Source organism: Meriones unguiculatus, chromosome 6 (assembly GCF_030254825.1).
Source record: "Meriones unguiculatus strain TT.TT164.6M chromosome 6, Bangor_MerUng_6.1, whole genome shotgun sequence".
In the NCBI taxonomy this organism is placed as follows: domain Eukaryota; kingdom Metazoa; phylum Chordata; class Mammalia; order Rodentia; family Muridae; genus Meriones; species Meriones unguiculatus.
The window spans coordinates 18,314,448-18,338,824 of NC_083354.1; the positions used below are offsets into that span (position 1 = coordinate 18,314,448).

A 24,377-nucleotide genomic window follows, 5' to 3' on the forward strand; every position below is an offset into this window, starting at 1 on the left:
AGAGCCAGAGCCACAAGCTTAGCGAGAGAGCTAAGTAGGCTAGAGAGGAAATACAGCACTTGGTTTGGACAAAATCCATGCCATGTTTTTTCAAACACAGGGTTTTACGGCCTCATATTTTCTTCTGCGGCTGCCTGGGTGCTGAAATGATAGTTTTGCTTAGCTTGACTTCCTCCAGGCTGTGAATTTCCATGAGGGTGTGTGAGTGGGGCGGGGGCCAGGGAGGAACTTCAACACAGAGGCCCACAGGCTTGGGGAAGGAGAGGCAAGGAGCAAGGATTAATCGTAGAAGGTTGGGGTAGGACCAGCGGAGTTCAGTCATAGACACCAGGAGGAACGTGGTAGGAGATTATTTCAACAGGTAAAGTCAATGAAGGAAGCTTAATGTGCAAAGTGAGGTTCAACCTAGGCATCCCACTTAAATCTGAACTACAAGGAGGACAGAAAAGTCAAAAGGATGTTGCAAAATAAAATTCCTTCTTCATACGGTTAAAGAGGTGTCAGGTTTGCGGATGTAACTCAGTTAGGAGAAAGCTTGCCTCAGCATGCACAAAGCCTGGGTTCCACCCCCAGGCTCCAGGAAACCAGGTGTGGCGGTTTAACGTCAAATAAAATTGACGTTATAAAGGGCTCACTAATATATTTGCTTAGGGGACGTGAAGTCACACAAATGGAACTTAGTTAAAGGAGCACTGCCTCCAAAAGCCCCTAAAGATAAGCAGTCTGCGAGGCAGGCCAGTTAGAGATAGGGGATTCTTAAGATGCTAAGGTGCAAATGTTTATTCACCGGGGTTGACCTGTGTTAGGCTCCATTCCCTTGACAAAGGGGACTGTCAACCAGCCATCAGGCCCTGATTCCCATTCCCCAAAGACCTACCACTCAAGGCGGGCAACAAGGTGACAATCATCATCAAGTCTTGGTCTGCCAGTAAATCCCCTGTGCTCTTATCAGGAAAAACGTAATTCTGCCAGGTGGGCAAGATGACCCTGGGTAACAACCATTCGAAATAGAACAACCCTGGTTTTACTGGAAATAATTCTGGCCATATGCAATTTCTTTGCTGGGTAATCTCCTATCTGTCTTAGTGGCCAAACGTGAAGTTTCCTGTCTGTGTTCAAACTGAAGTGTAACCTGGTCTGGACGGGAAAGAAATTTAAGGATGACAGCGTTTGTCAAATGCATAAGCCTAAGGTGTATACAAGTCAATAAAATCTTCTCTTCAAGGGTGACTGCTATTTGCACCATTAGCCTTAGTTGGCTAGGCACTAAAGAGCCTTCCTTCCTCTCAAATATGTGGAGTGATTGCTCACTGAGAAGCCATATTTTTTTTTTCTATCACAGTGGTGCACAATTGTAATCTTGCCACTTAGGACATAGACAAAGAAAGAGCAGAAGTTCAATGTCATCTTTGCAACATACCAAGTTTGAGGCAGCTTGGGCTACACGGGGAAGGCCAAGATAAAATAAACATGATTTCATCAGGTTTTGATGACGCTTTCTAATTTATTTATCAATGGGTGGGATGACAGATGTACTTGAACTCCTCAGTGGTTTCATATTTTTGGTTGTGAGCCTAGCCTTTAACAGCTGAACCATTTCTGCAGGCCTCCTCAGTGGTTTTAAAGCAGTATTTTTTTCTTCAACAAAAGTTCTTAAGTTAATTTGATATTCAATCAAATTCAAGTAATACTTGTTGATCCAAAGTACACAGTTTTACTATGATATGGAAAAGTACACAAGCGTCTCAGTTAAGGTTTGATTATTGGCTTCTCAGAAACATAAAGGAAATGCTGTGTCCCCATCAGTCCAAGGTCAAATAGATGGTTAGCTTGCTTTAGAGGGCCAATTTGAAAGGGATTTTAGCCCTTTCCTTCAAATAGCCTGGAAAAGCTGCTATCTTTAATTACAGAAGGCATGGATAGCTTTTATAAAGCTTCTTTCTCTCAATTTTTGAGACAGGGTTTCTCTGTATAGCCTTGGCTGTTCTGGACTCACTTTGTAGGCTAGGCTGACCTCAAACTCACAGAGATCTGTCTACCTCTGCCTCCCAGAGTGCTGGGATCACAGGAGTGCACTAGCCACGACATCCAGATCCTATAAAGCTTCTCTTGATATATTTATTTCAAAGTTATTCTCAGACATGAGAAAGATGGAAGGAACCAAGGTTATTCACTCTGCTGATGCCACCTGAATGCTAGAGTTACAGGGATGCTCCACCCTGCTCTGCTTAGATGGTGAAGGGGATCAATCCCAAGGCCTTATGAATGTCAGGTACCAGCTGAGCTACATGCCCCAGAAACAATCTTAATGCTTAGTAACAGATGGTGGACAAATAACCCAAAGACTAGCCAAGCAGCTGTTAAAAAAGAAATGGATACAGAGTAGTCTCCCAGATACCTGGAAAAGCAACTGTAGAGCATGGCCATAGAAACTCTCATTATAGCCTGAAAGGAGAAAGAATATACGTATGGCTAATCTGCAACTCCCATCATTTGGGAGTCCTGGTGACCACTGGGGAGGGGAGGCAGCTGTTGGCAAAGGCATCAATAGGCACCCAGTTGACCATGTTACTAGATGGCCAAATGAACAGCCCAGGACTGAGAGAAGACATGATGGCTGTGTACTCTCTCGGGCTGTGTACTTCTCTGCTAAACTGACTTGGTCATAGCTCAGCCTTCTCTGACTTCCACTGAACCATCACCGCTCCTCAGGGAATTTCACAAGCAGTTTCTGGTTTCACAAGCCTACCACATGTGCCAGGGGAGGCTGCTGACCTCAGAGGCCATCGCTGAGCAGCGGACTCCTTGTTGATTGGAGGACCCGGGGTCAAGCTTACTGGCTCAGGGTCTTGAATTGATACTCAAGTATAAGCAGGCAGGGAGGATTTTACTTCTCAGGGGGCCAGAGAAATACAGTTTCCTGATAATGCTAGATAGCATTATCATACCAGAACTACTGATGTGATGCAGCTAGGTACCCATGACCCTTCTGGGCACATTGGCTGCATTTGTTTTCCTGTCAAGAGTGAAGTCCAAGCAGTCTACAAGCAGAGGTATTGTTAGGACACCTTCCTAAGCTTCATGCACACTCTGCATTTTTTTTCTGGACCCTCCCTTGTTAAATATAATTTGTCTTTATCAGATAAAGATAGACATCAGACGTTCGCAGAACTTCCCTCTTTTATGAGAAAAGAAAAATGAAAACATAAAAAAGGATCCTTTTTTGGAATGGAAATCTCCCCACTGCACTGTCAGCAATGAGTGGGATACTATTTATTACCAAGCATCTAAATTTATCCCAAAAGAATGCTGAGAAGGAAGAAATGCCTTCCTGGGTGGCTAGAGTGGGTGTGAGTTCTGAGAACGGTCTGGAGTGCCACTGATGTCTGAAAGATTGGGGTCACATGCCATAGGGTTTGTGGTAGATCAGAGGCATAGGGGACCAGTGGAACTTTCCGTATGAAGGACCCTAGTTCTCTCTGAAAGAGTAAAAACAGGACCATTTGGGTCTCAAGGATGTGGCTGAGATAGATGTGATCACCAGAAATATCAGCCCAGTGGTCAAAGTTCATCTCTCTGTGTCCAGAAATCTAATCTAAATCAGATTCATGGGAGAAACTGCAAACCCTCTAGGTTTCACATCCTGTCACTCGCTGGTCAGGGCATTCATGTACCTATTTATCATAAGGGCCAGGTACAGGAAAGGTTTCTACCAAGCGACTCATCTGAGTCACTAATCAACTATCTCTGTCATCATTAGAGTGTGACATCATCTTTGACACTAGATGAAGAGCTAGCGTGATGACTTGTTAGGTTCTGATGCCCCGATTTCCATTCTCAGGACACACGTGGTAGGAGAGAAAGGATTCCCACAAGCTGTCCTCTGACCTCCATACACAATGCCACGGCACCTGTGCACACTCCCACACTAAATAATAACAATAAACTAGATGCTTATTATTCTCCCAGGTTTAATTCAAGGTTAAATTCTGCCAGGTTTCTCCAAGATTAGTAGTGAATAGAAATATTTTTTTTAAATCATCTACAGTCTAGGACATTGAGGTGAGGGAGGAAAGAGGCACATAGAGAAAAAAAGAGGAGGAGAGAGGGAGAGGAGGAGAGAGAAAACCACATAGGAGAGGAGAGGAAGAGGGAAAGGGGTGAAGAGAAAGGAAGAGGGAGAGGAGAAGAAATGAGACAGCACAGGAGAGGAAAGGGGAGGGGAGGGGAGGGGAGGGAAGAGGAAGAGAAGAAAGGAAAGGGGAGGGAAGGACAGGTGCATGAAAGAGATCTAGTCTGTCCTGAGGCCATTTTGTTCTTTAGGACACATGACTTCTCCTTTCTTACCAATGTACCTCACTAGTAATCTAGGCCAAGCCAAGGGGTAGGTAGGTCATGTACGATTGGAGGTGACCACTCACTCCCCTCACTCTCCACCCCAGGCAGAGCTACGTACATTCTTCACTCTCCACGGCGGCATAGTTGCCCACTTCTTTGAAGCTGATGTTTCCCAGGTGGAGAATTCCAGCCACAATCTGCAGCACCAGAGTCTGCTCCTCTGAGAAGATCCCAATAACGTTCATGGCGTGCTGGAAGAGAGCAAGACGTTAGCCCGGCAGGCTGGCTAGCCCGCAGTGATGACGGGAAGTCTTCATCAAACAACGTGATCAGTGAGCTGGGCACTCACTCTCCTTCCTTAGTGTGTGTGTGCACAAGGATGTGTCCTCGGTCAGACGTATGCAGGTGCACATGTGTGTGGAGGTCAGAGGGTAATGTTAGGTGTGTCTTCCTCATTTTATACATTTGAGACAGGATATCTCATTAAATGTGGAGCTCACTGATTTGTCTAGATTAGATGATCAAACAAAGCCCTAGGGATCTTCCTGGCTCTGCTTCCCTAGAGCTGGGATTACAGTGTATGCTGCCACCCTTTTCTTTCTTCCTTCCCTCCTTCCCTCCTTCCCTCCCTCCCTCCCTTCCTCCCTCCTTCCTTCCTTCCCTTCTTCTTCCTCCTCTCCTCCCTCTCTTCCTTCCTTCCTTCTTTCCTTCCTTTCTTCCCTTCTTCCTCCTCCTCTTCCTTCCTTTTTCCTCTTGACCCTCCCCTTCTTCCTCTCATGGGTTTCAGGACTCTAACTCAGGGCCTCAAGCTTATGTGGCAAGCAGTTTGCTGACCAAACCATCTCCCTAGCCTTCGCAGGCTCTTAGAAGTTCTGCTGGAAGGACAAGTCTGTTTTTAAACACAACATGCTCTCTAGGAACACCCTAGACCACAGAGGAGGGACACTCAGGGGACAGGAGTCTGGGCACAAGCTTCCATGTCTGTCCTGTCCCAAGTGTGTTCTGGTTGCCAGCCCTCTCCAAGAAACTACCATCCAATTCCCAGCCACCCGAAGAGGTCACAAGTGATCTCCTTTGTGGGGAGGTAGGGGGATAGCTTTCATCAGCAGAAACATCTTTCAAAATCTCCAGAAGGAGCTGGATAGATGATTCGGCGATTAAGAACACCGGCTGCTCTTCCAAAGGCCCCAGGTTGGATTGCTAGCACCCATATGACAGCTCACAACTGTCTGTAACTCCACTTCCAGGGGCTCCAACACCTCCATACAGACACACATGCAGGCAAAACACCAATGCACAGGAAATAAACGTAAATAAATCACTTTAAAAAAAATCTCCAGAACCTATAGACCACTAAGACACCAAGTTTCTGAGTCCATTAAATGAAAATGGCTGAGTCTTGGATTTCTGTAACTTAGAACTATTCCCTGGGTTAGTGTTGAGCCCTCATCCTTCCTTAAGGCTGTGGCTGGGTGGCCTCAAGACCTGGGACTCCTCTGTCTTAATGTCTTGTCACTGAGCTACACACCAGCTCCCCTCACAATGGCCCTCTCCTGCTCATTCTAGGTCCCTTTCAGTTGTCAATGAATGAACAGGCCTGAGCTTGTTGACTCGAAGGACAGTGTCAGTGTGGTTCTTGAAGGATAGATGGATGACAGGCCTCCCTCCAGGACAACCTAGACTGGATGATTTAGGTAATTTCATGCAGGTCACAAACTCTCAAAAATCTGGTGTGGTAACCTAGACTGTAACACGTGACATGTACAGTGTGAAACAGCTCACAGCGCGGCTGCTGTCCTTTGACCTCCAAACTCAGAAGCAGAGAAGAGGTTACAACCAACTGAACCTAAAAGCATTTTAAATTTTTTGTTTTGTTTTCAGGGTTTTATTTATTTGTTTGATTTTTTTTTTCTTTTCTTTTTTCTTTTTTGAGACAGGATTTCTCTGTGTAACATCCCCAGGCTGTCCTGGAGCTCACTCTGTAGACCAGGCTGGCCTGAGACTCATAGAGATCCCCTTGTCTCTGCGTCCTGAGCACTAGGATTAAAGGTGTGTGCCACCACTGCCTGGGGCTTTGTTGTTTGTTTGTTTGTTTGTTTTAAGGCAAGGTCTCACTGTGTAGCCCTGGCTGCCCTGGAAGGGATTAAAGGTATATGCGCCATTATGCCTGATCAAAAACTTTACATATATATTTTGAAATGTTTACCTTTGTGTGTCTGTGTGAGTGTATGTTACATGTGTGTAAGTGTCCACAAATGCACCTGAATGTATTAGATTCCTTGGAGGTGTGAGCTGCCAGATGTGGGTGCTGGAAACAGAAAGAGAATCCACTGCAAGAACAGCAAGTACTCTTAACTGCTGAGCCATCTCTCCAGCCCTGAGTACTTTCAACATTCAATTAAGACCATAGACGGGCTTACAGGAACAGTTCTCTAAGTATTGGCTGCTCAGCAAAGAAGCACGCTAAACTCATCCCCTCGCTTGTCTTAGTCTGTTTATCAGAACACTCTTGTGTGAGGATAATAATGAATTTGCTCTTTACTCATCTCGAACCACGATGCGGTCCTCGGGCAGTTGGGGGGTAAAAACAGCTCTCCAAGGTGCTGAACACGGGCTTTCAGAAGTGCTCCCAGGGGCTGAGGGGGCAGGTCCCACCCTTGTCTGCTCTTTGCTGTCCTCTACCTCAGCTGATGCTCAGGCAGGAGTGCTGAGACAGCCCAGCCCAGCCCGGTACCCACACTTACCAGGGTTTCCTGGAACTCTCGCTTGTCATCAATGTCATCAACCTTGTAGGACCCTGAGAGGCTCAGGTAGTAGTAGTAGTCCATGCTGGTGATGCCGAGGCTCTGCTTCTGCTCTGGAGAGGCACCCTCGATGAGCTGCCGTGAGAGCACACAGGATGTGTCGGGACATGGTCTACAAAGCGCCCACAGCTACCTTGCGGTTCTGGGGACCACCATCCCTGAGCCCAGGCGGGGAAAACTCTTCTAAGCTCATACTTAAAAATTCTTAGGGGGGTCCAGCCTCCAGAATCTGAGGCTCTGTAAGAATCACTCAGGGCTGTAGCTGTCTCAGCCCCGGTCTAGTCTGCAAGCTCTAGTTTTGGTTGTTTTGATGTGTATGGCTGTTGTCTGTATGTGTGTATATGTACCACGCGCACACCTAGTGCCCGTGGAGGCCAGAAGAGGGTGTCAGACCCCCTGGAAATGAATTGTAGATGGTTGTGAGTACCAGGGAAGGTTCTGGGAACTGAACCAGGTCTTCTGGAAGAGCAGTCTTAACCACCAAGCCATCTCCCCACCCCAACTTCCGGTTCTTAACTCTGATAAGGCCTAAGAGAGGGCAGGCTTTCTTAGATGTACTGATTGCTTCATGCTCCTGATTCAAGATGGCTGATCTTTGCTGCCTGTTCCTGTACCATGCCTGCCACCTGTTGCCACGCTGTCCCCACCATGGACCCTAACCCTCTGAACTGTAAACCCTGGAGAGTCTCATCAGGTCTATAACTTTAATCTTGACCTTCATATGAGACTCTTGAATCTTTGAGCCCAACAGTTTCTATCCCTTATTTGGTGTGTGAGTGTGTGTGTGTGTGTGTGTGTGTGTGTAGGGTGTTTTGTCTACATGCATGACTGTAGACCACATGTATGCCTGGTGCTTGCAGAGACCAGAAGAGACATTCTATTCCCTGGAATTGGAGTTAGAGATTTTTGTTAGCTAACCACATAGGTGTTAAGAATCGAATCCGGGTCTTCTGCAAGAGCACTGAGTACTCTCAACTGCTAAACCATTTTTCTAGACAGTACTCTGGTGGTTTCTGACCTCCACTTAGGGGATCTCGGGAGGGAAGTGGGACGTGTAATTAATCATCCATCGCTCTTTCTGTCTGGTGGGCGATCCTAACAGAGACCCGGGGTACACAGTCACAGTTCTCTCATCCCTCCCTGCAGCTTTGATGACTAGAGCTGTCACTAATCTCCCATAAGCTTTTTGTCATCTGTGAACTTTTTCAACAAATAGATACTAAAAGGAACTGGTCGCTATCCTGGAAGAGGCCTGGGCAGCTGACAAATCAACCGTGAGCTTCTTTCTAACCTAGGGATCTTAGGAAAAAAAACAAAAACAAAAAACAATCTAAAGAAACACCCTTTTTGGGTGTTTCTTATTGTGGATTCCTAATGTAGAAATAATTCTTAGGCTAGCTGGAATATTCCAGTTTTGAGTATGGCATGATTACATTTCTAGCTACATGAACATTTTTCTAAATAGCCAAATTGGCACTGTCTAGAGGAACATGCCTCTGATCTCAGCTACTTGAGCTTAGGCAGGGAGGACCACAAGTGTGAGGCCTGCCTGGGCTACCAGGTGAGTTCAAAATCAGCCTGGTAACTTAGAGAGACTCTGTCTCAAAATCAAAGGAGTAAAAAGAGGGTTGAGGAACTAGCTCTGGGGTGGAGTGCTTGCCTGGTATATGGAAGGTATGGGTTAACTCTCCAGCACTGAATAACACCACCACCACCAAACACAATAAAAAATAACAACTGACCACGGTGATCGCTAAAGTCTGAACCACAACTTAAAAGCATCTAGGGGCTGGAGAGATGACTTAGTGGTTAAGAGTACTTACTGCTCTTGCAGAACTCCTGGGATCAGATCCTAGCCCCTACATGGTGGTTCACAACCATCTAGGGGATCCGACCACTCTTATGAGATCCCCTGACATTAGGCATGCATGTGGTATACAGACATACATGCACATAAAACACTTACACACATAAAGTAAATGCATCTTAAAAAACACACACTTTTTTTTTTAAGCATCTTGCTGCAAGGGTCTGCGGGTCTGAGGAGGGGCTGTCTGGTCTTGCTCTGGAGATCGAGCCTACTGCATCACTCACTTCATAGTGTGGTAGCTGGAGGTACCTGCCCTGGACACTTTGTTCCCATCACCTGACTTTCTTGCTCAGCACCTCCATCCTTCTTTGCCTAGGGTGCTCCCTTCTCCGTCTTCCCTGACTTCCACACCTCCAACTCTTCCCACACAGATTCCTATCTGGCAAATGATCAAACAAACACTCCTACTTCTGTTTTGAAGTTTGTCAACAATTTAATGTTTTACCCTTGGGGGGAATTTGCCTCGTTACCCTAATTAGACCTCAACATTCCTTGGGGACGTGCCCCTTTGACACACTTGTACAAACCACAGGGGCATCTTTCTGAACTTGTTACACTACCGCCTAAACCTGAGGGTTGAGAGGGGGAAAATTATCCGTACACTTGGGGACCAGAAGGCAACCTGGGGGAGTTGGCTCTCTTTTCACCATGTGGTCCTAGGAATTGAACTCAGTGTTGGCTTCAGGTGTCTCTTTCCTCTGAACCATCCCACTGGCCTCCCCAGTTTTGTTTTTTGATATGGAAGAGGAATAGAAACATGGGAAAGAAAAGTTATGTAGGCAAACCTGGTAGAAAATGTGAAAGCTCCTCTCTCCAGGGTTCCTCATCACCACTCTGGACTTTTCCAGAAGGAAGTTGGAGATCTTGCCACCATCTGGTTCCCCACCTGGACTGAACTGGATTTCAAAGTATTTTCCCTACAAGAAAATTAGTAATTTCCTTTAATACTCGGTAAACAAAAACACAGTGCTCCAAAAGACTCTGAAAACAGGGTATAATTCAAGGAAATTCATTAATGGAAGACATTCTAGATTATCCCCAGCCATGACTAGACTTCCTTACTTTTTTTTTCATAGCAAACAATGCCCCTGAGCTTGCCAGTCACACAGTTCTGCATTCAGAGCATCAATCCCATGGCCAGACTAAATAAGGAGACTACATCCCTTGCTCACTTTCTTCTCCCCATCTGTGCTTGTCTGAAGAATGGGACGGAAAACCACATAACGCCAAGGTTGCCACATTGTTCTTCTAGAAGAAGGTATTAATCATCTTCAACCAATGGCATCTTGTTGATTATCACTCTCTACAATGCTTGCCTAAGATACAGAAAATGGCATATGGCTTTAAACTTACATTTCTTAATAATTACTGAGAGTAGCATCTGATACCATCAGGCATGACATGCAGACACAGAGAAACAGAGTTAGACAGACAAACATATACACACTCAGAGAGAGAGAGAGACTTTTCCCTTCTTTGATGTCATTAAGCATGACACAAAGAAAACTGACTTGATACTCCCTCCTCGCTCTATTAAGGTTACAAGGCTATAAAATGCTAGGCCCTTGCTGTTTCTAAAGATTGACTGAGTTAGCCTCTCAGAATAAAACAACAACAAAATAAAAACAGCTTATAACAGGAAAAGTCAAGGGAAGTCATAAGGATGTTTTTTCCTGCTCTTTAAGGAGAGAGGGTGTGGGTGGGCAGCTAAAGGGTTAACATTGACAGTATCTATTATTTTTTTTTTTGCAAGGCAGGTTATGAATGATAATTAGAGGCAGAAAGGTCATGTGGAAAATTCAATCACAGCGTCTTTCTTCTGTCATTACCTAGAAAGGTCAGAATAAAACATCCCAAGTATTGAGCTGAAAAAACACGAAAAGATGAACAAGCAGGAAAACAGACCAGACACCAGACAATGAGGAACATGAAGCAGAACTCCCAGATGCCCATCAGTGACAATGGCTGCCTGAGACCACAGGGGCACTTCTCTTAGAAATAAAACCTCCCTTTCTGAACAAAGGCTGAAGCCAACGTGGTGGAATATATCAGTAATCTTAGCACATGGGATGCAGAGACAGGCCATCCTAGGCTACATAGAGAATTTAAGTCTAGCCTGGGCTATAGGAGACTATCTCAAAAGAAAAAGGACTAAATGAAAAAAAAATAAGTAAATGCTTTTTCTGTTTTTGTCTGTTTGTTTAAGCAGTTTCTCCCTTTAGTGCTGGCTGTCCTGAACTCTCTCTGTAGTCCAGGCTGGCCTCCAGCTCACATAGAGCTGACTGCCTCTTCCAACCAAGTGCTGGAACTGAAGGTACATGCTACCACCACCTGGCATAAATGAATTTTTTTTCCCTAAGTGAAAAAGAAACTGGTTTTCTTTGAAAGTCCCACCCACTATTTATTGTGAAATATCCCACTAACGAGCCTCACAGACGGCTCTTGCCTGAGTGCTACACAGTTTGTATGGTTGAAATAGGATTCTGAATCTATGGGCATTTGTTTCTTTGTTTGTATTTTTGTTTGTTTGTAATACACCTTTGGCCTTTTGGAATGGTCACATTTCAATACTCCACCGCCAAGACTTCCAGTCAGAAACATTTAAGAAAGTCATTCATAGAAAGGCAAGGGTGACCCTGTCCTAACCCTGGGTACATGGAGTTAGGAGGTACCAGGACCTCTTCATTCTGTGAGCAGACAGCAAGCAAATTCAGCAGTCCAGAAGGGGAGGCAGGCAGAGGGGAGGAAGCTCTGTCCTAGTTGCTCCCTCAGCCCAAGTGTCTGCTCCCTTCAGACCCAGCTCGGAGGAGCAAGTCTAGTCCTGAGGCTTTCTCTAGTCTGATCATTTTTTTCCTCCAGACAGCCCTGCAAACTTCTCTAGGACCAGGGCTCTCCTGCTCATCAACTGTTAATTTCCTTACTAAAGCAACTCAAGGAGCGAGCCATTTCTAAAATGATCTTGTCTGTGTCCAAAAGCTCAAAAATACTTTCTCTCAAAGGGTACGTTGCTTAGAAGACAATAGAGCTAGAAAAGCTCTTCAGGACACGGGAAGTGCTCCCTCGACTGGAATCGGGACACTTACAAATCGGCTGGAGTTGTTGTTGCGCACTGTCTTGGCGTTTCCGAAGGCCTCCAGGAGCGGGTTGGACTGAAGGATGATGTCCTTGACATGCTGTTGCAGCAGACAAGAAGGGTCAGAAAAATAATGGTGCTCATCATACCATGTCAAAGTCAACGTTCCCCCAAGTTTCTGCTTTCTGAATATTATAAAGTAAGAGGCCCCAATCCACGTGTCCTATGGTATCTCTGGAGAATTCATTTTGATTTTGTCTTGTTTTGTAGAGTCGTGATTTTACTGTGTAGCCCTGGTTGGCTTGGATCTCCCTACGTAGATCAGGCTGGCCTTAAACTCAGAGATAGAGCTGCCTGTCTCCTGAGTGCTGGGATATATAGCTTAGGCTAGTGTCAAACCTGGTATGTAGTTGAAGGTAACCTTGAACTCCAGATTCTCCTGCCTCTACTTCCCAAGTGCTGACACTATAGGGACGTGCCAGTCCAAGAGGTTTACACAGTGCTGGGGATCAAACCCAGGGCTTTCTGCCTGCTAACTGAGTGCATACCAACTGAGCTACTCCTCCTGCATGGCTACAGACCCAAGCCTACTTGTACGACCAGGCTTCCCAACCCCCCTTGATTTGAAACCGGATCCCAAAACTGGGATGCCACCAGGAACCCAGAATCCACACAGTCTGGGACTGGTTTCCATTCTGCGTGCCGTGACTCCCTCCTGCACACCTGGGTATTTTGGTGATGACAATGGGGAGTAAAGAGAGGCATGAAGAAGTCTCCTCGCCATTGGCTCTTCCTCAGCTGTTCCACTTGCGGCACTAGAGGCTTATCTAGATGGTAACACGTCATTTCTCCTTCCCAAACGTCTACAGAAACATAATCTTGTGTGTCTCAAACTAACTGTGCACCAATCAGAGGAGGGAAGGGCAAAGTCTTGCTAAAATGCAGGGGTAAATTTAGTAGGTCTGGGGCAGGGCCCAGGACTCTGCATTTCAAAGTAACCTGGGCTCCCCGGGATCTTGCTGACAGGGCTGAGTCTGATCTTCAGGACCTACATGGTGGAAGAGGTGAACTGACTCCCTTAAAGCAGCCCGGGCATTACTGCTTCTTCTAGCATGGACTCACACCCAGGGCAGCCAGGAGCAACACGAGATCATGTGACACAGCTACTGGCCAAGAACGGGAGGAGAATTTAGTGTGGACACTGCAGTCCTATGCCAGAGTTAAAAGTGTGCAAAAAACACATCACAGACACGAGGCCTCTCAGCTGATAGAACCTGGTGCTGGAGAGGGCTTTTGACAGTGACTCACTCCTTGTACGTCTAATTATTCACATGCTATGGTTAAGTGTGTTCCAGAAATAACAAGCCTTCTGGCTTGTGCTCTTGAGCTACTGACTAATTTGAAGCCAAGAGTTCTGGATCAATGTCGTCAAAGGAAAACAGGAAGAGAAAAATCAACATTCACCGTCTGCAGCTTGGCCACTGGGTCATAAGACATAGCAAACTGGACTAGATGAGGATACTAACACTGACTATGAGACAAGCCAATATGCTTCTATGGTACCCTCAAACGCCCCAGAAGACAGAATGCCACAAGGCTGGAGGGGGCATTCCATTTCCCACAGGGGGTGATGGTCACTAGCACAGAGGCAAACTGCCGGTGGTTCCCCTCCCCGACTCCCTCCCAGTCAGACTTAGCTCCACACCTAAGCCGCCTCTCAGCTTTACAACGCAGGGCTGTATATAAACTTTATATTCCTTTGTAAAGTAAATTTGGAATTTGTGAAACTTCACTATTCCTTTTAATCTGTTGTTTGCAGGCTAGATGTGCTATACCACTTAATGATGCTTAGTTTCTCTCAGGGAGACACAGAAGGAAAAGATCTTGAAGCTTTTCCCTTAAAAAATAGCCTTAATGTTGTTGTTATCCGAAGTGCCGGGATTAAAGGAACTCAACAACTGATTCAGGCATGCTAAACATGCATTCTTCCTCTCCTTCGTTTTATTAAAAGACGGTCTCATCTCTCCCAGGCTGGCCTCAGCCACGCTACCCTGAACTCTCCGCTTGTCTGCCTGCATTTCCCCAGTGCTAGGATACACGTGTGAAGCCACCACACTTGGCTCATGATGGGGTTGAAACCTGGGGCTCTGTGTGTGCTAGGGAAGAGCCCTTGTCCAGCCACACGAGCTTCCTGACACTGAGCTGCATGCCCAGCTCAAGAGATCAGCTTAACCCGTTAGTGAGGCTCAGGCCATAGCTCAGCTGCTTACCTGCTTACCTCGTACGCTGTAGTTAGGATGGGTTCCATCCCAGCACCAAGTAACCTGAGCATGGTGACACATCCTTGTAACCCCAGAGGTAGACTCGGGAAGTTCAGATCCCATCTCAAGAAGAGGAGGAGGAGGAAGAGGAGGAGGAGGAGGAGGAGGAGGAGGAGGAGGAGGAGGAAGAGGAGGGGGAGGAGGAGGAGGAGGAGGGGAAGGGGGAGGAGGAGAAGGGGGAGGAGGGGAAGGGGAGGAGGGGAGGGGGAGGAGGAGGAGGAGGAGGGAGAGGAGGAGGAGGAGGAGGAGGAGGGGGAGGAGGAGGAGGAGGAGGAGGAGGGGGAGGAGGGGAAGGGGAGGAGGGGAGGAGGAGGGAGAGGAGGAGGAGGAGGAGGAGGAGGAGGAGGAGGAGGAGGAGGGCTGCTGTGTGAAGTAGTGCCCACATGTAATTTTACTGAGATAGCCTCTACAGACTTGTGCTCCTTCATGCCCCTATCAGTCACAGAAGCAACTGTGTCTCAACATTTTCCCAATTTTTAAAGAATTACAGGAGTTCTGACTGGGGGGGGGAGGAGAGAAAGGAAGAAAGGGAGAGAAAGCACTTGATGCCTGTAGCCCAGGCTAACCTCACTAGCCTTGAACTTGCCGTATATTCAAGAATGGCCTTGAACTTCTGAGCTCCCTGTCTCTCCCTCTGAGTGCTGGGATTACAGGCATGCACCTTCATGCCCGATGTTTGTGGTGCTGGGCATGGAACTTGGGCTTTGTTCATTCGGGTGAGCATTCCACCAGCTGAGCTAGGTTCCCCAGTCCCAGTTTTAATAAAAATTTTTTTTTCATGTTTGATGAATAACTTATATGTCCTTTCATCTGAGCTATCTTTCATGTTTTATTCTCCTTTTGAACCATGGCCCGTTTGATTGATTTGTGGAAGACATGTCAATACAAAAACATACAATTTCTTTGCACATTTCATGTTTCTCAGTTTCACAACCTTTTCTGTGCAAAATAAATTCTCTTCAAAGCTACAGACAGACCAAAGGCATGTGCCACCAGGCCCAGTGAAAGCTACAAATGGGGCTCCTGATGGCACCACAGACTCACCTGCACCTTGGGGCCTCCTCCAGACACTCTGGAGACATAGCTCATGATGTACTTGGCAGCTACTGTCTTTCCAGCACCGCTTTCACCACTGAGGAAAGAAAGACAAACACCCATCTGTGAAGGGGTCCCTGCCAGCTCCTTCATCCGCTGTCTCCAAATGAACAAATCTTGGAGAAACCAGGAAGAGCTTTCAACTCAGGAGGGGTGGAGATCAGCATGATGCTAGTTGAGAAAGGTGGACCAGAGTGGGGCCAGCTCATGCCTCCCTCTGACCCACGTAAGCATGGCATAGACTGAATATTTATCACTGCCATTGTGCAAAGGACAGACAGTTGAGTTTTCTAATTGTCCAACCACAGAAAGCAAGATTAGGATACTATAAATATCAGAAGGATGGGTTTATCCAGAAATTACAAGTGACAGCCACATATTTTTATAGATGGAAAAAAAAAAGGAGACTATGAAGTAATTTCACCTGACACATTCTGCTCTAATTATAGACAAAACATAGTTATAATTTGATTTTTATTGTTGAGATGGGGGTCTCATTACATAGTTAAGGCTGGCCTTGAGCTCAAAATCCCACTGCCTCAGTGCTGGGATTATAGGCATGCATGAGCCACCACCTTTAGCCAGTGTGGTTTTGAAGGACTTGGGGTATAGCTCAGAGATAAGGTGCTTCCTGAGATGCAGGAGGCCTGGAGGTCAATTCCAAGGACAGAAAGCTCCATTTTTCAAAATATTAGTAGAGATCTTGGTTAAGGTAAGGCAACAACTAGAGAGCTATTCATTTCAGATAATTATTTTCTATCCTTTTTGTCATAATGTGTTACTTTTTCTATATGTGTATATATACATATATAAATATACATATACATATATATATACACAAATATACATATGGAAAAATGCACTCTGAGGCTTTAGACTCTGCCTTGATGTGATGCAAGTTTTCTTATTTTAGAAATGCTAAAATTAAATGATGAGGCAATATTAATCACATCCTGAAAAACAAAGACTACCTTCCGCTGGGTAGCCTGACTGCACAGCAACAGCCTTTTGTTAACAGTCTGCTCTCCAAAATCCCCATTCCTCCCTCACCCCCCCCCCCCCAGTTCATAATGACCTCAATTCCAAACATGCCCGGTTCTATCTGAAGTCTCATCTTTCTGTGGATAGCCTTGGTGTCGGCAGAACAGAGGTTGGTGAAGAAACCCACATCTATAAGAGGATCTAGCGTGTAAATGGCAGGATGCCATGAGTTCGTAGCTGCACGCTTGTTCTCGGCAGTCAAGAAATTGGAGGTGCACACCTTATGCTCTATGACCCTCGGCCTAGTGGACATCAAAAAATGTTGTCAATTGCAGAATGCTATCCCCCTGGCATAAGAGCCACCATCATCAGAGCAGCTGTGGCTACATGCAAGTAGCCTTCAGGAGTCAGCCTGTTAAGTGTGGCTCCTTCCTGCACAGAAGGAGCGGGTGGGAGGGTGCTTAAACCCTCACGTGGATCCCAGGGCCCCCTCTAGCAACTATCTCCTTCCCAGCTGTATGTGATTTTGCCCCAGCCGCAGCTGGCCTCACAGACGCTATTTTATGACTTGCTTTATACGTTGTAACAATGTAAACACTGAAGAACTTTAGAAAAAGAAAGTGTAACGTTTACAACCAGCTAGTTTAACATCCCAGAAACAGTTCAAATAATTAGGAGACTGCACAAACCAGGCATCTAGGGCTCGGCAGCAACAATGTATCTACAAAAGATTGATAAGGATGTCAAAACAAGTACAAGAAAAAGGAAGAACAGGACTAGAAAAGATATTATTTGATCCTAGTTTGCTTATTTGGTCCTGTTGCTGTGATAAAACATCTCGACAAAAAGCAACTTAGGGAGGATAAAGTTTATTTGGTTGTTACAGCAAGTCGTTATCTAGAGATGCCAAAGCATGAGCCTTCAGGCAGGAGCTGAAGCAGAGACCACAGAGGAGTGCTGCTTATTGGCCTGTTCTCCACAGCTTGCTCAGTGTGCTTTCTTATATACCTCAGAACCAGCCGCCCAGGGGTGCAGCACTCTGTGAGCTGGAACCTTCCCAGACCAATCATCAATAGTCATATTAATATTAATAATTATATATACATATATTAATAATAATAAAATGCCCCATAGATATGTGCAGCCGGCATTTGCTACTTTGTGGGTTCTTTCTTACACCCCTTTAACTCTTTAACTCTAGATAGGAGAGGAAAAAAGGATATCAGGGGTCTGTACTGGGATGTTATCCTTAAACTACTTCCTGCTGATTAGGAGTGCTATACTTCTTAGAGCAAGTTTGATCTTGCAGACAGAATATCTGGTTTCTTTCTTTTCTTTTCTTTTCTTTCTTTCTTTCTTTCTTTCTTTCTTTCTTTCTTCCTTCCTTTCTTTCTAACTTCCTTCCTGCCACACAACTAGTTAACAAACCTCAACCAACTGCAACCAATAGCAACCAACAACTAACCAACAACCTACACCCCCTCTCGGGGACCTAGCATTTATATACGCCCAGAATTCCAAATGTCACACAATCTCAGGAACTCTCTGCAGTTGGCAAAATCACATCTCTGCCAGAGCACGAGGCAAATCATAGTCAGCTGCTGCAAAGTAGCCCCATATCCTCACACCTTGGGAGTAAAATGAAAACATATTCCCATAACAGTTCTGTGGTTTTTAAAAAGACACCAAAAATATAAAATTCTCACTATAGACATGCCTACAGACAATGTGAGGACGGCATCTCTAAGTTGAGGTTGCTCTTTGCAGATGATTCTGGCTTGTGCCAGTGGACAAAATAACTGCCGCAGACCTGCTAGGAGGCCGCTACATAAAGATTCTTTTCTCTCTTGCTGGGATTTCTCATTAAACTTTTTATGGTGCTAAGCCTTGAACCCTGAGTTTCACACATGCTAAAAATTGCTCTGCTGATGAGCTACAAACCCAGTGCTGGTCCTGATGGGATTTCCTTTTTTTTTAAAGAAATTTTTTACTTTTAATTATGTGTATGTGTGGTGTGGTTGTATGTGTGTATGTGCATGTGAGTGCAGTGTCAATGGTGGCCAGAAGAGGGCATTAGATTCTCCTAGAGCTGGAGTCAACAGGAAATTAAGAGTCACCCAATACAAGTGCTGGGAACTGAACATGGGTCTATGAGAACAGTACAGGCTCTTAAACATGGGGCTTTCTCTCGAGCTCCTATGATCTCTTGATGCTTAATTTTATTCAACGGTTCACATGCACATGTGTGTAGGAGCCAGAGGATGGCGCCAGAATGCTTTTCAATTACTTTCCACCTTATTTTTTTGAGACCGGGACTCTCACTGAACCCTACAAATGATTGTCTAGGCCGGCTGGCTACTGAGCTCCAGGGATCTGACTCTCCCCTGCCCAGTCTACAGAGCAGGTCTACAGATAGCTTACCACCATGCCTGGCCCTTACATTTTTGTTTTTGAGACAGGCAATTAACTATCATTTTATGCTTTTTAAAACATTACCCCCCCTTCCCAAAAGAGAAGGATCACATCACAATGATAATGAATATTCATCACTTTCATTACAATACTATTCAACTTTTTATGCATCACCATGACTAATCAGATTTCTGTAAGCTTATACTTTTGTGTTTGGAATTACTTAGAATAAGCTGCAAGAGAGAAAAACACAGCAAACCTAGCAGAACTCTAAAATAAAAGCCTAACGATGGTGCCCTTGTTTAACAGTGTGACCAGACACAAAATACTGTGTCTCCTAAAAGATTTTTTTTTTTTAATCTTGGGGGCTTTTATCTTGGTGTACATGTGGAACTCAGGAGTCAGAGGAGACAATTTGAGGAAAATGTTCTCTCTTTCAACCCTGTGGGTTCTGGGGATTGAACTCAGGTCACTGGGCAAGAAGCATCTTTGAGGACTGATCTGTCTCCCAGATCTGATCAAGCATTGTATCTCATTGTTTGAATCAAAAGAGCAGAATTATACTGGAGACTAAGGAGCTGTTTTTCATATATTAAAATAAGTATGTCAGATCCAAAAATAGGGCATCTACATTCTCAGTAGCTGTGATTTTTTTTTTCTTCTAGGCAATTTAAAATAATTAGTTTTGGCTAAACATTGATCTGAATGTTCGTTTCTTGGTTTCAGTTCATAGGCACTTAAAGGGATGTTTTATTGATCACAGCCGGTAATTTGCTCAAAATAATGGCACAATAATGGAATAGTCCATAATTATTGAAGCGGACAGTATTTATAACCATAATTACACTGTCCTGCTTGGGAGGGGAAAGCACTGTCTAAAGTGAGAAGAGTAGGAAGACACCAGACATTCTACAGCACATCCCAAACCACTCACTCTGCAGGCCCAGGGATTGACTTTGCCTGTGCTTATAATTCCATTGCTTTGCTTGACCTTTGGGGAGAGAGGGCAGAAAACAAAAGCTCAGCCAGCAATGGTGGTGCATGCCTGTAATCTCAGCCCTGAGCCAGCCGCAGGAGGATCAAATTCCGTCACAGTTTGGGATACATATGGAGACTTTGTCTCAAAGAAACAGGGGCTAGGAATGTAGTCAGGTAGGAAAGTGTTCACCTTACATTCTGTCCTAGTTGGGGTTGCTATTGCTAGAATGAAACACCAGGACCAAAAGCAACGTGGAGAGGAAAGGGTTTATTTGGCTTATGATTGCACATCATTGATCATCATTGAAGGAAGTCAGGACAGAAGCTGAAACTGGACAGGAACCTGGAGGCAGGAGCTGATACAGAGGCCATGGAGGGGGGCTGCTTACTGGCTTGCTCCCTATGACTTGCTCAGCCTGCTTTCTTATAGAGCCCAGGACCACTAGCCCAGGGATGGCACCACCCACAATGGGCTGGTCCCTCCCATCAATCATTAATCAAGAAAATGCCCTACAGGCTTACTTATAGCCTGATCTTATTATGGAGGCATTTTCTCAACTGAGGTTTCTTTTCCTCAGATGGCTCTAGCTTGTGTCAAATTGACATAAAACTAGCCAAAGGCCCTGAGTTGATTCCCAATGCTAAAACAAAAACAAACAAACAAACAAACAAAAAACCAAAACCAGAAACTCCTTAATAAATTAGGAACACGGAGGCTGGCAAGAAGGCTCAGCAGGTAAAAGCATTTGTTGCCAAGCTTGGTGACCTGAGTTCAGTGCATGGGATGCACAGCAGAAGGAGAAAGCTGAGCCATGCATACACATAGGCGCAGGATAGATGAATAAAAATGTAAAAAAAAAAAGAAAGAAAGAAAGAAAAAAAGAAAAGTAAGAAATAAAGAAAACCCATCCATGGTTCTCAGAGTATTGAGCTATCATGCTCCAGATTCTTCTCTGACCCTCAGGACTCTAGTCTCCAAGGGCAGTTCCTAGACTAGAACTCTTAATTGGTACCCCAGTTTGTTCCCAGCTCACTGGAGATCAGCCTGGCAATTCAAAATCAAAATCAAGACAGACATTACAGGAAATACCAATCCAAACAGGAAACAATAGACTGCTTGTGTGCTAGCTTTAAGAATGGAAACTGCAGCCGTTTATACCGCTGTGGTGATGATTGGATTCAAGGGGACCGTGGCTGCTTTTGTGAGTCAGGCTGTTCTTTGCTTAGGAGGCAGCCATGCTCCCAGTCCCCTCAAGTTACTCTAGCAAGCGTCAAAGCATTTCGGCCTTCATGCTGCTGACTCAGCCATCCTGACTGCTGGAAGACTCTCCCCATCTCCAAAATCTCTCCGTACTGTTTCTCCATGGCTGCTGCTCCCCGGCAGCTGACCGGATGAGTGTGTGTGAGATGTGTTTGTATCTGTTTGTGTTTTAGGAAAGATAAGGCGAGGTGGTGACCACACATGCGCCTTTGTTTCCAACACTCAGGGTCGAAGCCCCTCTTCTTGCTTATGTGATGAGAAGGGCTGTTTCTAGAGCTTAGCATGAGATTATGGCCTCCTGAGGAATCTTTTTTAAAAAATATAGATTAAGAAACATTTGTTTTTATTTTTATTTACTTGTGAATATATATATTACTTGTGTATAGGGGCTCTTGGAGGCCAGCAGGGGGCATCAGATCCCCTGAGCTGCAGTCACAGGTAGCTGTGAGCCTCTTGAAGTGGGTCCTGGGAACTGAAGCCAGGTCCTCTGCAGGAGCAGCAAGTGTTTTTGACAGGTGTTCTCTCCAGCCCCCACCTGAGGTATCAAAGCATGCAAGTTGTATTGACAATGGTGAGATGAGGGTATCAAGCGCTTTAGGGACTGTGGGTGTCACTGAACGGGGTATGTGTTAGAAAAAAAGATTCCAAAACCAAATAACAAATATTTAAGTCTCACTGCGACAGGAAAAGTTAGCCAGGAGTGTGGTGTGTACATGTGTGTATAGATGCGTATGTGTGTATATGTGGAAGGCAGAAGTTGGCATCAGTGTCTTCTTCTCTTGCTTCTTCCTTGTTTTCTGAATGTGGTGCTCACTGACTCACTAGTCTAATGACTCACTGGGCTCCGGGGTCTGCCTGTTCCCCATGCTCCACGCTAAGGTTATAGAGGCATGTGACGGTGCACATCTTTCTATGTGGTTGCTGGGGATCCCAGCTCAGGTCCCTGTTTGCGGCACAGGCACTTCACCAGCTAAGTCACCTCCTCACTTCCAGATGGTCAAATTTTTAACAGTCTTGAGTCTTTACTGATATGTACCCATTTAAACAGATCTGCCAGAAATATTATCTTACCCACAGTTGGAACAAACAAGGAGCAGCCTGCATTACTGTGATCAGAAGCCCAGATAGCTCTGCAAGAATGGAAACCCACATCAAAGAAGGTTCTGGACAGCCCTCTCCAATGGCTCTGTTCAGACTCCTTTCCTGAAGGCCCTGGGGCCGGAGACTGGCATTAGTCAGATGTGACATGCCTCTCTGTTGGCCACCTGGGAAGTTCTGGGACTGAGGCGAGAAGGATCCTCTCTGACACTAGATTATAACCCCCCAATATGTTCTACTGCATTAACGGGTTAAAACATAGCCCACTATCACCCTGAGCAGATGATGTGGAAAATGTGCCCAAGACAATAGCTGCTGCTTTCCCCCAGTCCCAAACACCCAGTGAACTAATGCCGTCAGACATACACCATTTTCAAGTCTGCCAAGAAAGGGGCTCCATGGCAAGGCTCACCTTGATCAGCCCAATAAACAGGAAGGGCCCGATGTTTAGTCTGAAGATCAAGTTCAAATCCAAAGTTGACTCCTTGCTATGTATAAAATTCCCTTTGGTGTTACGAAAGGATAGTTCACATCATTCTTGAACAGCTTAAAAAGGTATTTAATTCCTTATTAGCCTTTAGGAGTTCTAATTTATTAGTTCCTGCTTTTAAAATATATATATGTATGTATATGAGCATTTGCCTGCACTTATGTACCACATGTGTGCCTGCTGCTCTCATAGGCCGGAAGAGGTCATTAGATGCCCCAGAACTGGAGTTACAGATGGTGAGCTGTCATGTGAGTTCTGGGAATCGAACCCGGGTCCTCTAGAAGAGCAGCCACTGCTCTAGCTGCTGAGCTGCCTTTCTAGCTCCCAGAAGTCTCTGATTTTCAAATCCAAAACTAAGGCATGCATAAGGCATGCACCGGAGACAGAACAAAACAGTACGCTTTCACCATCATCCCAAAGATCTTTTCAAGCCACGCTTGGATGCGATAGTTATTTACCAACTAAACTAACGCAGTCTAGCTCAGAGCAGTAGAGAAACAGTGGACTTCTGGGGTCAGGCAGCGCTGGCTCGGATCACAGCGTGGCTATACTCCAAATGCAAGATGCTTCATCTGTTTCTTTATCTGACACCCAGTTTCTTGATTTGTCGAAGATATAGTTACTAGTCAGCCCCGTTGTTAAAAGGATTATGAATTCTATCATTAGGACTGGGAGGATGGCTCAAGCAGTAAAGTGTGTGCCTGGCAAGCCTAAGGACCATCTCCAGAACCCGCAGAAAAAAGCCAAAGCAAGACAAAATAAAAAGCTGGGCATGTGCTTATGGCCCCAGGACTGGGAAGATGGAAACAGGCTCACTGGCCAGACAGCCTAACTGACTTGTTGAGTTGCAGACCAGTGAGAGACCTTGTTTCAAAAGGACAAGGTGAATGGCACCTGAGGAATGATGCTTGGCCTCTGGCTTCCACGTTCACACCTACACATTCAGGTACGCTCACACACGTCAAAGGTGTTGGTGTGACCGAGATGAGGTTAAGTCACTGACCCTTCCTGACTAAAGGAGTCCTTCGGAAGCTGCCTAGATGGAGGTTTTGACTCTTCCTATCCACAGACGACGACCATTCTCAACCATCGCTCTTAGAGGAAGAAGCTGACAAGGCTCCACCAGAGAGACGGTGTACCTCAAATGTTGCTGGAATAAACAAACATAGCGTGGGCCCTCAGAGACCCAGGGGAGCCTTGAAAAGGGTCCAAGTATTAATACTAAAAGGATCTTGAAATACATCAAAGACGGGAAGGCAGCTTGAGAACCCAGGAGATGAGATATTTGCTGACATGGAAGCCAAGAGTGAAGAAGGCACAGCCATGGATTAGATGCACTCTCACTGTTTTCTTTTACTCTTTACCACTGCAAATGTTAGGGAAGCTCAAATACAAAACGTCTTTTCAAACAGGTAGTTCAGCAAACCCTGGTCCAGTATTGGAAGCTAGCTCCCACTCTGCTTCTCACGGTTAGCAAATCTCTTCAAAATATGCCTTTGTTTTTTTTTTTTTTTTTTATTTTTTTTAACAGTTACATTTTATTAACTCTGTATCCCAGCCGTGTCCTGATCCCTCATTCCCTCCCAGTCCCTCCCTCCCTCATCTCCACCGTGCCCCTTTCCAAGTCCACTGATGGGGGGGACCTCCTCCCCATTC

The 24,377-nt window shown here is 45.4% G+C and overlaps 1 protein-coding gene across 1 annotated transcript in view; it reads right to left on the reverse strand.

Moving 5' to 3' along the window:
- Myo1e (myosin IE) overlaps window positions 1-24,377 on the reverse strand; it is a 182,885-nt gene that overhangs the window by 60,031 nt on the left and 98,477 nt on the right. Inside the window, exons 5-9 of the mRNA XM_060384821.1 lie at window positions 15,451-15,538; window positions 12,096-12,185; window positions 9,798-9,929; window positions 7,083-7,217; window positions 4,457-4,589 (exon numbers count right to left, since the gene is read on the reverse strand). Of these exons, the coding sequence (XP_060240804.1) occupies window positions 4,457-4,589; window positions 7,083-7,217; window positions 9,798-9,929; window positions 12,096-12,185; window positions 15,451-15,538 (578 nt within the window). The remainder of the gene's footprint in view (window positions 1-4,456; window positions 4,590-7,082; window positions 7,218-9,797; window positions 9,930-12,095; window positions 12,186-15,450; window positions 15,539-24,377) is intronic.